The sequence below is a fragment of the Hippoglossus stenolepis genome, chromosome 14 (assembly GCF_022539355.2).
Source record: "Hippoglossus stenolepis isolate QCI-W04-F060 chromosome 14, HSTE1.2, whole genome shotgun sequence".
Lineage (NCBI taxonomy): Eukaryota > Metazoa > Chordata > Actinopteri > Pleuronectiformes > Pleuronectidae > Hippoglossus > Hippoglossus stenolepis.
Genome location: NC_061496.1, coordinates 20,912,219 through 20,926,305, shown reverse-complemented (window position 1 = coordinate 20,926,305; position 14,087 = coordinate 20,912,219). Strand labels below are relative to the sequence as shown.

General features: G+C 40.5%; 1 protein-coding gene across 1 annotated transcript; it reads left to right on the top strand.

Annotated features, from left to right (window-relative positions):
* Window positions 1–5,163: 5,163 nt before the first annotated feature.
* rabggta (Rab geranylgeranyltransferase subunit alpha) lies at window positions 5,164–14,032 on the top strand. Its single transcript, XM_035176921.2, has 17 exons — window positions 5,164–5,260; window positions 5,610–5,646; window positions 5,787–5,897; window positions 7,026–7,150; window positions 7,280–7,467; window positions 7,914–8,171; window positions 8,320–8,403; window positions 8,535–8,617; window positions 10,421–10,516; window positions 11,333–11,438; window positions 11,549–11,600; window positions 11,675–11,763; window positions 11,861–11,949; window positions 12,033–12,149; window positions 12,230–12,343; window positions 12,481–12,568; window positions 13,318–14,032. Exons 2-17 carry the CDS (start codon window positions 5,644–5,646, stop codon window positions 13,464–13,466), a joined length of 1,752 nt encoding a protein of 583 aa, XP_035032812.1. The 5' UTR covers window positions 5,164–5,260; window positions 5,610–5,643; the 3' UTR covers window positions 13,467–14,032.
* Window positions 14,033–14,087: the final 55 nt, after the last annotated feature.

Sequence of the window (14,087 nt, the reverse complement as noted above, 5' to 3'; positions counted from 1 at the left end):
TGCTAATGTGTGCACACAGTTTGCCAAAATACAGTATAAATATGATATGGATTTTGAGGAAAGCATTTGGTCTGAGTTACCAGAGAAACAGGGAGGTGACGGGAGGTGCAGGGCAGAGAGCAACATTAATATAACAGCCCTGCACTGTAAGACACGCTGAAGAAGAATCTGTCAAAACAGCAGGTCAGAATTTGATCTCGTAAAAAACTTCTCTTACTTAATGAATGGTGTGTAGTGTTGACAAAGAAACGCAGGACAAAAGGTTACTCCTATAGTTCTTGCTATCTTTGTACAATAATACAACTTTTCACTAATTTCCATAAATGGTCCAAAAGAGTCTGCTAAATCTTCTAAAGAACATCTGCAGCAGACATTGGTTCTTTATTGTCGTTGATATGCCGTTTTCTTAGGGATACACTTAAAGTTCATATATTCCAAAAGCCTCTATAGAGGTTAGAGTAAAACCAGTTAGGCCTCATTGATAGACCATGTTAGCTGCCAGTTTGTTGCATTTTGCATTGATCTATCACTACAAACAGTACACGTCTTCTTAAAATAGACCTAAAATAGACTTTAGACAGAAAGATGTTAAGGATCTCCAGTATTAAAAATCTAAAACAGTAAAACATATCCATATTTATATGCCAGTTTAAATGTTGCACTTCATAACATTCACACAATGTAACGTACGGTGCAATATTTTGGGATAATGAAGATGAATGAAGCATCCATCTTTTCTAATATTCACACCTTCAACAAATGATGTCCAACTCATCAAACTGTTGAAAAAAAAGAAGAACACTTTGTTGACTTACTCAAAACATGTTGAAAATAAAAGAACACAGATGCAGATATTCATTTAAAGGCTTTTAATTCAAAATTTAGTAGAACTTACAGCCAGTTGTTATTATCACTGAGAGGAAAACTGCCCATTTAGTCTTCAGAGAAAATGTATTGATTTCAGATAATAGCCTTTTTTGCAGGATGTTGTTTTGAAGAATGAATGAGCCCTTTGGACTCATCTGCATCATCTTCACTGTCGGTAGATGTCAGCGTTAAGATGTTTGAGGAAACTAATTTGATTCATAAATAATTGATCTGCATGAGTGTGCTTGAGTGCGTATTTTCAGCTAAACATGACAAGTGAAAAATCCCCCCATTTAAATTGTTTGTAAAGATTTAAGTGTGAAGAGTGTTGCTTGTCTCTGTATGTCGCCCTTGTGACACACTGGCGACCTGTTCAGGGTGTGTGACGAGACTTTAACAATAATATCTGATAGAAACCAGTGCTTTTTGAAAGGACTTTTGAAAGCATGTCGTTCTCTGCAGATTGTTGTCATCCTCTGTAGTTGATACACGGTATTCTTGAGCATAAACCTGCACACGCATTTTAACAAACTTACAAAATAGTAAAAGAAGTTAGACCTCTTTGGGCATTAGAGACATTTGAGTGCAGTGCTGTTGCTGGTGTCACGTTGCATAAAGTACAATCATGGCATACCTTTTTACTTACCTGGAGACAGGTGACCCGAAGAAGAAGAAGAAGAAGAAGAAGAAGAAGAAGAAGAAGAAGAAGAAGAAGAAGAAGAAGAAGAAGAAGAAGAAGAAGAGAAATTGGTGGCTGCATTGCTTCACATACTCAATAACATATAGTTATATATATTTATAGATAAATAAAATCAATACAAATATATTTATTTATTTTATTCCTCTATACTTCTGAATGCATTATATTCCAGGCAAAGATTATCAGGTTTCCTCTTCCTTAAAACTCAACCCCAACAGTTTATTGTACAAAGACAAGAATAAATATAATAACTATGTCGAATTATCCAATGCAAACATACAGATTTTGTGAAACTAAGCATTTTAGCTTCAGTTGCTCTAGTTTTTTATTGTTACAAGCATGATATGCATAGATATTGGCAAAGACATGCAGCAAAGGGCCGTGTCAGAACCAAACCTCCTTATATGAGTCGCTCGCTCTACAAGGCTGATGCTTTAAGTGGATGAATTAAGTGTTGATAGTATTTTTAGAGGTAGAAAGAATATTATAAGCTCCTTTGTTAATAATTAATGAGCCCATAAATTAAGAAATTAGGTAGTTGGCTGTTTTATTTATTGCTGAACTGTATGTAAGTCTTATAGGTCTTTTAGTTTTCTCATCACATTTTCTGTTTCAGTTGCATGTTTTCACACAGCACAATTGACAGGCGGTGTTCATGAGTCATTCTCAGCTGATGTTGTTTCATCTTCTTTCCCTGTCGCTTCTTTCAGTTTGCCTCAAAAGGTATTTGTTGTGGTTCAGGGTCATTCTAAAAATGTTCCAGCTTGTGTCTGTTATTCTTCAGACCACGAATCGCAGATGATTAATAATGTTATAAATAATGTTCCACAAAAAACACTGGAGGACATCAAAAGCACAAGTTTAGAAGTGCACTCCTCTCATGTGAGTCATCTGAAGCTCAGGAGACGTTGGGTGTGAAAACCTTGTTACTTTAGTTTGCTGATCTTCCCACCTTAAAAGACAGATTTTATTTTCTGACTGTGAAAGTTTCCACAGCAATGTCGACATAACAAAATGCATCATCCTCAAGCCAGAGAACGTGTTTCACAAAGTTAGTGAAAACATGACATTTGGGGTAGAACTGACATTTTTCATTTCTGCAGGTCAAGTTTTCATTTGCTCTTCGGAGAAGAATGAGCTTGTCACGCTGCCGGAGGTCAGACTCATCCTGACTGGAGGAAGGTGGGCCAGCAGGAGTTAGTCTGCAAATCACCAAAGAGAGAAAGGAAAAGTTTGAGAGCCAGAAAAGCTCAGTCTGTGAAATAGTGGAGGGCAGGATGGAGGATCAGGATGGAGCGCATGCAGGATTTTCTCCTTGTAATGCTTTCAGATTCAGTTTTCTCTCAGAGGGCAAAGGGGGAATATGGAGGAGCACAATAAACTCCTCAGGCAGCAGGTTTGGAGATATAACATGCTGCTGGTCACCTGTGGCCTTCTCCTCAGGGAAAAGACAATGGAGCGGCACATTGAGAGTAGGGACATGTACTCAGGTGGTTAGCAGAAAGATGCAGGAAGAGTTATTCATCCATCGTCTATAACCCGTAACCTTTTGATATGAGCTAGAGCCAATCAGGTGACAATGGGCGAGAAGCGGGGTTCACTCACACCTAAAGTCAATTAAGATTCTTCAATTAACCAAACTCCATTCTGAATGTCTTTCGATTGTGGGGTAAAGCCGGAGTACCTGGAAAAAACACACATGCTGAAACGGGACCGGGATTTGAACCTTCTTGCTGTGAGGCAACATTGCTAACCACCACACCACCGTGCTGCCACAGGGAGCAGTTATCACGTGTTTAATAACAAGGATAAAAATGATTCCTTTCAGGCGTCAGTACTGCTGGAGAAGACAGATGAAATGTTGTGTCACATCATAGAGAGTTAGTGTGAGGGAGATGAACAGACTTTCACCATCAATAAAGAGAAGAAACAAGAGGTGGCTGAAAAGGAAAAGTCAAAAACATTGATTCCACTCAAACACACACCTCCTATATTGTGTGGTTCTGAATCATTGTCTAAACGCTTTAGTTTGACATTTTGCCCACCTGCTCTCTTGCTTAGATTTGGATCAGAGTTCAGTCAGTCAATCAAATTCAAATCAAATCCAACCCTCACCCCCCTGAACAAACTAGCATTCTGTGGACCTCGGCCCTCCTTCACCCTTTGTGAAACCGCGGACAAGGAACCTTGGAGTAATATTAGACTGCATTCAAATGTGACAAACAAATAAACTCTGTTATTCCCAACTTCAAGCCCTGTAGCAGAAGCTCTAAAGTAATGATAAAGTAATCCATGCTTTTATTACTGCCTGTACACGGGAGTCAGTCAGGTTTCCCTCTCACACCTGCAGTATGTGCAGAATGCTGCTGCGAGGCTGCTGACTGGCTGAGCATATCTCACCCGAACTCGCCTCCCCCCACTGGCTCCCTGTCAGTTTTAGGGTTCATTTAAAAACTGCACTATTTATTTATAATGCTCTTAATGGATTGGCTCCCTCCTTCCTGTCTGAACTTTTGATTCCCACATAACCCACCAAGGTCACTCGGGTCCTCTGACCAGTCGCTGCTGGTCGCCCCTTGGGCTCGGGGGGGAAACTCAGGGGCGACACCCACCACCACAGAATTTCCCCCCCTCCATCGAGATATTCAAAGCACAGCTAAAGACCCACCTCTCCTCTTTGGCATTTGACTCCTAGTTAATGGTTATTTTTGAATTGTTTTCGTATTCCTCATTGTTTTTGTCTTGATCTCTGCCTGTGTATGAGTGTGTTTTGTAAAGCACTAAATATTTACCTTTATGGTTGTAAATAATCCGATTTTGTTCCCTTTGGAGCCTAGCTAAGCGTTTCCCAATATTTATGCTAAGCTGACCTGAGCTAACATGGCTATGTCAGATGTGAGGGTCATCAAAGTCTCAGTGATTTAACTCCGCTCTGCTGATTTCTTTAAGCTTCAAATATGTAGCCTCATAAACAACAACAAACAAACATTGAAATATGAAATTTGATTGGAATTTATAGAGAAGATATATAAAGAGAAGGCTTTACAAACACAAAATAAAATCTACTAAATAGTAAATCATATTTTAACATTTTCTAACATTTATTCTACAGACAATGTTCTGGCAAACTTAGTAATAATGAATGACTTCATAAGCATATGCAAATTAGCAATTATCTCTAATAATGACAATAATAATAACCTTCACAATGATTAATTAAAAGATCAATTAATACAATTTAGTTTGACAATTTGCCTGTGGATCACGCTTGAATTAAGCGAGGGAATATCTGTTCAACCTAATTTAACTTAATTTAATTTGATTACTTATTTTAATTTGCATAGTGTTGTGGTGTTAAAACGCTGCCTGTCCACTGTGGACCGTAACAAGCTTGAGTCCTATATCTTGTAAGGATAATTATCTCGGGGAAAACCTTTGCAGGTGCTCTTGTCGCCCTTTGCACGGTTAAGTGGGTAAAAGTGAATAACTATTGTTGACACATCAGGTCGGTGGATGGGCTTCACTGAGCACTTCTGCTGCTGTTTGTTACTTCCACCACTAGAGGGCTACACGCCTCCGCGGGTAGCAGCGGGCGACGCTCAGTGACGTAGATCTCTGGAGCCGGAAGAGGAAAATTTGTAGTCGTTATGAATCAGTGTCTGAGAAGCAACAACAAGCCACGAAGAGAACCAGGTGCGTGTCTCACACGATGAGCAGTGCGGCGCTCGGTGTTTACCTGTAACCACACATGTTGTATATGTCATGTAATGTGTTGTATATGTGTTTATACATGTTCTCTACCAGCGGTGACTGTTGTGTTTTTGAATGAGCTGTGAATGAGCCCAGCCCTGTGATGCCTGCTGACCACGGAGCTAGTTAGCAAGCTAACTTCACTTAGCCTGTGTGTTTGACTGAATTCACACACATCGGGATGCTGAGCTCATAATATTGACTTGTCATAACTGCGGCAGCTGTGTGTGTGTGTCTGTGTGTGTCATGTTAACGATTCCAGGCCTGACCTTTCATCCACCTGCTTAAACAGATCTTTGAAGAAGTAACCCTCACCAACTGAGAAGATGGTAAGAACGTGTATCATGTATTCATTAGCATGTTGTTACACTGTGCACATGGTGTAATGAATGATTTATTCTAGCCTCCCAGCAGCAGACTAACCTGTACCTGCTGTACCCCCCCCTTCCACTGCTTCTGCTCATGACAGCATGGACGACTGAAGATCAAATCTACAGCCCAGCAGGAGGAGGAGAAAAGAAAGGAGCGAGAGAAGAAGCTGAAGGTTTACGTGGCCGTACGAGACTCCTGTTTTTCTAAGGTCCGTCAGAAAGATGCACTATTTAATTCTGGTGATATTTAATCCCTCTTAACAGATTCTTCATGAGAAAATGCAGAAACTGTAGAAGAGACTTGGGTGATATTCAGTTTTTCTCACTTTCAACAATTCAAGTGAAAAGATCAAAACCAGCAGTAAAGCTGCTTTCAGACGTGCACTGAACTCTGGGCTGTCTCCTGAATTCATCAGAGGGGGCTGTATGTGAGAACACAAATATCCGGGTCAGTTACGGATAGTTTTTCATGCCAGCCCCCTGGTTATTGTCCGGAGAATTCACGAGTGAGTGTTGATGACGTTTCCAACATGTGACGGATGCTAAACAAACAAACAAGAAAAATAATACAAATGTATTCGGATGAAAACAGGAGATATACACGTAGAAGATGATGACTTGGAAAGATTTGAGAGCTTTTGGTGATAAGGGCTGATGCCAGTTTCGATGTAGAAAAAACAAATGATTTCCACAACATGATTTATATCTCATATCCTGTCTCCTGTATGATCTACCCAGAAACAACCCATGTATAAATGTTCACATGGCATCTTCGTGTTGTTGTGCACATCTATGAAAAGAACAATCTCCTACTCCGTTCTTCTTATCTGAACGTCCAGAGAATGTCCGGACCAAATTGTCTGCATAGTTAAAGCTTGATATATCTTACCACCCTGTGGATTATTTTTGGTTCAGTCCAACAACCATGACCCTGTCACTGAAAATACTCATTAGTTCAGTCTAACTAATCAGCTCAGTTAGTCCTAATTAATGCATTATTACTCCTGTTTGAGTAATGTAACTGTTTCTGAAAGGTACTAAACCTTTTTAAAGTAAAAATTATAGAGTATATCTTTGACATAAGAGAACAAGTGGGCTTGGAGCTGATACAGAGTGTAGGGAAGTCATAAACACTACACGTTGTTTGTCTTACTCTTTTAATTTGAGTTTGTTTACCATAAGAAAAACTGTCTTATTAATATATGATAGTAAAAGTGTAATTTCACAGAGTTAGTTTCACAGCAGTTATTTTCTTGCGCTCATTTCTCTTTTGTCCTTTCCCTGATTGTCTGCCACTGCTTATTTTCCTCACATCCTCACTTTCTCCTGTGTGACAGAGGAAGGAGGGCATCTGGGATGATGAAGCTCTCCAGCTGACCCAGCAGCTGCTGTCATCCAACCCAGACTTTGCAACCCTCTGGAACTACAGAAGAGAAATCCTAATGCACCTGGAGACTGTGAAGTAAAGTCACTGCCAGTTATTCTATCACTTGTAGATTCAGACTTTAACATTTGACACTTTTTGATGGGTAAATATTAATCTCAGATCTTACAGGAGAATAATGGTTTTGTTTCTCGATGTCCTCTCCAGGGACGAGGATGAAGTGCAAAAGGTTTACGTGGCCGAGCTGTCGTTTTTAGAGTCTTGTCTGAAGATTAACCCGAAGTCGTACGGCAGTTGGTACCACAGGGGGTGGGTCTCGGTCCGCTTGCCTCGACCGGATTGGGCCAGAGAGCTGAGCCTGTGTGATCGCTGCCTCAGCCTGGACGACCGCAACTGTGAGTAAACAAGAAGAAAAAGTCGGTTTATACAGATTCAGATTCAGTCGCTTTCCCTTTTTTCACATTTTGTCAAGTTGCAGTGTTATGCTAAAATAGTATAAAGGTGATAACATGTTACCCGAGAAGACTCGTAATCTCTGACAAAGGCGCTTCAACTAAGTCCTGAGTTAAGACTCAGAATATTTACATCAATGTGATACTTCAGTTTTTCCTTTTCAAGAAATTGCCAACATTTCCAAAAGCTAATTTTTGCTTTGTCATTGTAGGATATTGTGTGAAGATTGATGAGGGGAAAACATGATATAAACAAATTTAGCAAAAGGCTACAACATCTAAATGTGACACATGTTTGGATACTTTCTTAATGCATTTTATGTTAAATCTTGACATATTTCCATGCTTTAAATGCTCTCTGTTGCACCACATTCTCTTTTTTGGACCAGTCCATTGTTGGGATTATCGCAGGATGGTTGTGAAGATGTCTGGCGTGCCCGTGGATCAGGAGTTGCAGTTCACCGATCGTCTCATCGGCTCTAACTTTTCCAACTACTCCAGCTGGCACTACCGTAGCACCTTGCTGCCGCTCCTCCACCCGGTGTCTCCTGAGCCCTCGTCACCGTGCCACAAGCCCCCTCACACCTCCCCTCCACCTTCTCCGCAAACCCACTCCCATCGCGTCTGTGAAGAGCAGCTACTCAAAGGTAAGTGTGACAACAATGCAACAATGGCACCAGACGTGGGCAGTTTGAGGATTTACAATCACTGTAGCTAGCAGCACTTTGTATGTGAGGTCTGATGTGTAATCAAACACATTCAGCATCTAACTGCTTTTATATACATTTTTTTCAGAATATGAACTTGTACAGAACGCTTTCTTCACCGACCCCAATGACCAGAGTGCTTGGTTCTACTATCGGTGGCTGCTAGGCAGAGGTATGTCTGTCTGAGGTCGTGTCTGGTTGTACAAATATGGACTAAAGTACAAACCAGTCTCCCTGTACATACAGTTATGTGCTCTACTTTATCAGGAACATTTATCTAACAGGTTTCTGTCTCTTTAACAGCCGAACGTGAGGAGATGATAAGCTGCGTGTACGTCAGTCGGGATGAGGAGAGAGTGGCTGTTGCCTTCTCCAGGCCTGTTAATGTGAGTCTGTTTATTCATGCAAACGTTATATTTGGTTATGAATGTAAATTTAAGAATTATGTTTTAATTTCATGGGGAGACTTATAGTGTGAGCCATGAAATGATACAAACCTAATGTAGAAATAACTTTCTGTACTGACAGTTTTTTAAGATTTTTACCTTCGCCAAGGAGGTTGTTTTCACACCTGTCCGTTTTTTTTGCTGGTTGTATTGTATGTTAGCAAGATTATGTAGGAACTACTGTATGGATTACCACGGAACTCAGTGGAAGGATGCAGTATGGGTCAGGGTAGAACCCATAAAACTTTGGTGCAGATCCAGGAATTTTCTTTCTTTTTCTTTAACATTGTGTGGTTCATCATTTGCACTGATTTCACAGAGAATAATTCATGAAAAATCAGCCTCATATAAGAGACTGATATCTAAGTGTGTGAAATTTGGTGCAGCTGGATTGAATTTCTGGGGACTACTGGGACTTGGCAGATGTATGCGCACTACTGACTGCCATTATAGTATGACTCTGGTATAGTCCAGCACAGAAACGTCTTGAAAATGTAGGTATTTGCATGGGAAATGTTGTCACTTCAGAAGCTGCCTTCAGGTCATCATGCACGTCACTTTCCAGTATCACCCTCTGTTGGTTATAGTATTATCCCGTCCAATATGTTTATGACTTTCACATGACTGTCACTCACATGACTGTCACGGGCGGCTGTGGCTGAGGGGTAGAGCGGTCGTCCTCCAACCAGAAGGTCAGCAGTTCGATCCCCAGTCTTCCCCATCTGCATGCCGAAGTGTCCTTGGGCAAGATGCTGAACCCTGAATTGTCCCTCATAGAACAACAAAGTGCTGCTAATAGATGCACTGTATGAATGTGTGTGTGAATGGGTGAATGTAAAACTGTACTGTAAAGAGCTTTGAGTGGTCATCAAGAATAGAAAAGCGCTATATAAATACAAAACCATTTACCATATTAGTCATAGACCAGTTTTCTTATTTTACATTGTGGTATTTTTACTTCAGTGTAGCAGATCTAGTAGGGTATTGTTTTCACACCTGTCTGTGGGTGGGAATATTACTTGGGGGGGTATTTCCAGATGATTTTGGAGCTGATCAGTCCACGTCGATGAAAATATGGTTAGAAAAACATTTTTACACGATATCTCCCAAAAATAATTGATTAGAGAGACAAACTGATATATCATGTGATGAGTTACAATGAAGTCAGAAAAAGACATCATCATTCATAGTTCCAAAATGTATTCAAGGTATCTCTGCATTCTTTAAGTCTAAAGACATGACTGAAAGCTCATATAGATCGGAAAGTAATTTAAGAACATAGACGTGACATTATCATGACATCACTATAAAATCTGAAAATGACAATATTTTTGTAATGCATTCACTTTTTTTCTGATAATGTCATGAAATGTCTTTATTACAAGGTCACAAAGTCATTATTGTCTGATTGAGGTGTATATATAACACATGTAAAGGGTATTGGCCCTCATATAGTTTTCATTGTGAATGAAACTGGAACAGGTATCTTTTTCATTTCTGGGGGGGGATTGCGATCGTAATGATCTCAGGATCACACCTCATGAACATTTTTTACATTAAGAACAAAGTTAAGGGTAATAAAATGAAAACATTCTTACATGAGGCCTGATATTTGCTGCTGTGCTCTGTGTGGAGAGTTTCTAAAAACACAAACTTCTATTGAGGAGAAATAAACTGGTGTGATTTGCATGTGGTGCCTCGCTGTGATTCAGAAACATTTCTCTCTACCTTTTCGTCTGTCAGGCGCTGTCGGTGGGTCTGCTGCTGGTCCTTGACGGTAAGCCCCAGAGATTGGAGTGGAGGAGTGTGCACCCCCGCTTTAAACACAGCCCTGTCTGGGTATCCTTTTCTAGTTTGACTCAGAGTGGACAGGTTACCCCCACAGGTGTTACTGCTGACTGTCACTGTGTGCCACTTATTTAACATTCAGTTCTTCTCATTCTACAAATACCATACACTGAAAACGTGCTGTGTAGGTGCACCACAAGTTTCCTCCTAAAACTTTGATAAGGGTACAGGTGTGGAATTTGTTGTTGCCTAGAGATGAGCTCTGGGATTTTTTTTTTTGTCGTGTCTTGTCAGGGCACAGTGACACAGACAACACGGTGTATTCAGTGTATACAAACATATTTCTAAAGTTAATATAGGACAGTGGGTTGTAAGTTTTTCAACTGTATCACATCACAGATCGCTCAGTTTTGATGGAAATGGATCTGTGTACATGTGAGCTCAATAGCTGTGATTTCATCCGTTCATTAAGATTTCCTTTCTTTCATAGTTCCACATTAATGTCTTTTTTTTCACATTAGACTGTGCCCACACCCTTCAGTCCACCTTAAACTGTTCATACCTTTACTTCTCTCTGAGGCAAAATCTGTTCATGTAATCTAAAAATTTGTAATTGTAATTTAAAAAAAAAAGGTTGATTCAGTAGTTTTTCAAAATAGAATCAAAATGCTTATTGTTCAATTCTGATGCTACTGGTTAAAGGCTACTATTCTGTTATGATAAAGTTTTAATTAATATTTAGCCATTCCATTCACAATGTGATATTATATATATATTTTTTTTAGGGTGTAATTTGTTTGGGAATGAAACTCCTTCTATTAACTTCTGAAACAATTGGTTTGTTTTTTAACCTTAACACTGGCACAGATTTGTGATTTTCCTCCTGGATCGATAAGCGACATCACTAACGAACACAATCTGACCGTGCACTGGACTGAAAAACCCACTCGCAGGGACTGTGCTCTCTACACAGGTCAGACATATCATTTAAACCCAATGTCTTCCTCCACCAGTGCCTGGATTATACATATATACTGTATTTCCCAAAGCTTTCTTGAAGTCTCATTATTTTATCTTCCTCAGGTCGAACCGAGAGTTATTGTCGGGACTCTGCTACGGATCAGGAACTCTTTAGGTAAAGTCTTAGCAGCACATTGTGTATCTTTATTTTTTGAAAGAGTAAGAACTGAGTGAGTTGTTTCTCTATAGGAGTGAGCTGTCAGTAGAGAAAACCTCAGTGTTACAGTCGGAGCTACACTCATGCAATCAGCTACAAGAACTGGAGCCGCTCAATAAGTGTAAGTGCTTTTAAAACCATTACGTCCTCGAGGCTAAATACAAAATGATGTAATTTGCTGTTTTCCCGTTGCAATTGAACCGCTCTCTCCCACACAGGGTGCTTACTGACCATTATCCTCCTGATGAGGGCGCTAGACCCTCTGGGATACGAGAAGGAGACGCTTGATCATTTCCAAACACTGAGAGTGAGCACCACCCCTGCACAGTCTGTGGTACTGAGCTGAAAAAAGCTGATGACTGACTGAATAATGTTTGTTTTCTCCTGCAGGATGTTGATACCATGCGCTCTGAGTATTACAGTGACCTGTGCAGCAAGTTCATGATCGAAAACACCATCATGAAAATGGAGTATGCTGAAGTGCGCGTCTTCAGCATCTCGGACAAGGTTGAGAATAATGACAACAAGTCTGAATCCTGACATGGAGTAATGTTATCCTGACCCTCCTGTATTTTTTATTTGAACAGAAACTGACCACTTTGTGCCATCTGGACCAGTTGTTAGTGGTCACCCATATCAATCTGTCGTCGAATCAGCTGCAGCGCTTGCCTCCTGAGTTCGCTATGTTGCAGTGTCTCGAGGTGATAATCCAATTGTCTCTCCTACATGGACAGTGTTTCTTTTCTTCTTTTGTGTGTCCTACACTTGTTAGCTAACAGCAGGAAAGATTCATATTGACTTTTGTCTCTGTAATAACATGACTTCTTCACGCTTGCAGGTCTTAGAGGCTGATAACAACTCCATAGAAAACCTGGAGGGCCTGTATCACCTTCCTAAACTGGAGGAAGTCTCCTTGAAGAATAACAGTATCCTTTCAAATCCAAGATTCAGATTCTCGAGCCTGTTTGTTGGAGAACGTCCTGTTCTGGATCTGTGTCGATCCTGCAGCACACGACTCATACGCACAACCTTCTATTACATGTCTATGCTCCCCTCACAGTGAACTAGTGACTCAAGAAATGTGTGAATCAGCTCCGAGTGTGCACGGCTCATCGCTGCAAAACACCCCCGGTGGACTGCGAGCTCATGACAGCGTAAGGAGCGTGGTGCAGAACACACACTATACACAAGGATGGTGTTTAGAGTTTAGAAAATTGCTGCACCAACCAGCTCAATGCACAAATAATTAGTTTTTAACCTGAAACTTTACCTATGGATCGAGTAAAAAAAAATCAGCGCTGCAATCTCACACAGCCTAATTAAGATGGGAAGAGACAATTAACAACACATCATCGATGCACAATTCTTCCCCTTCATGCTTCACTTCCCCTGACACACACACGAGGAATTAATGAAGCCAGCAAGTTTTGACACCGACGCTGTTTTTTTCTTACTTCTAATGACAGTTGAATCAGTTTCAGTACATTCCGGTCTAAATTTAGGCTTCCATTTTTGTATTGAGAAAGATTAATTAATATCTCGGTGTCACATTTAACATGTGGCTCTTACTTTTACACATGTTTGAAATATGTGACTCATCTCCTTCTATTCATTGCTACTGACATTATTCACCCCCAGCACGCAGGAAATCTTTTTCATTAACCCAAATACACAGAAATCTCGACACTGGCAGATCTTCAGCCGCTGGCCTCCTGCCCCAAGCTGAAGTGCCTCGATCTCCGTGGCAACCCCGTCACTCAGATCGCCAACCTCGAGTCAGAGTTGGCCGAGCTGCTGCCTTCAGTCACAGACCTGCTGCTCTGATCAGGCAGAGAGCAGGAATCACTGCCACCGTCGTTCTGTCTTTCAACTGTCCTTCACTTTCTCAAGTGTTTGTTTGTGAAAGAGCAAGTGGGTGTTTGTTTTTATTTTCTTCAAGTATCTCGTGGCTCTGTTTGTTCCACTTGTTTGGGAGAACGTCAATCACAGTGACCTCGAGGGTCTGAGAGCCTCATGCTTCACAGCGTGTGTCACAAACACCTGAACTGAATTGTCTAGAATAATGTGTGTGAGTGCTTGATAACCAATGTTGCTTTTCTTCAATTGTGTGTGCGTACAGATGTCTTTAACTTAAACAACACACCCAGATGCATGCAGAAACAGTAATAAATAAAACGGCCTGGCATGCAGCGATGCTGGCTTATTGCTTGATAAGCTTTAAAACGGTTGAATTAGTGAAAAAAAGCTATTAGCTGATCATCAGAGCACTGCATAGTTCTCAAGCAATTTTTTTTTTAAAGGTTGTGTAAAGCATAATATATGACAATATACTGTTGCACAGTATGTCACAGATCCACTAATAAAACAGCACACATTGTGTCACTGCCTTCCATAAGTTTCCTTTGTGGTTTTTATACCTCAGTGTTTGGCAGCAGCTGTGGAGGG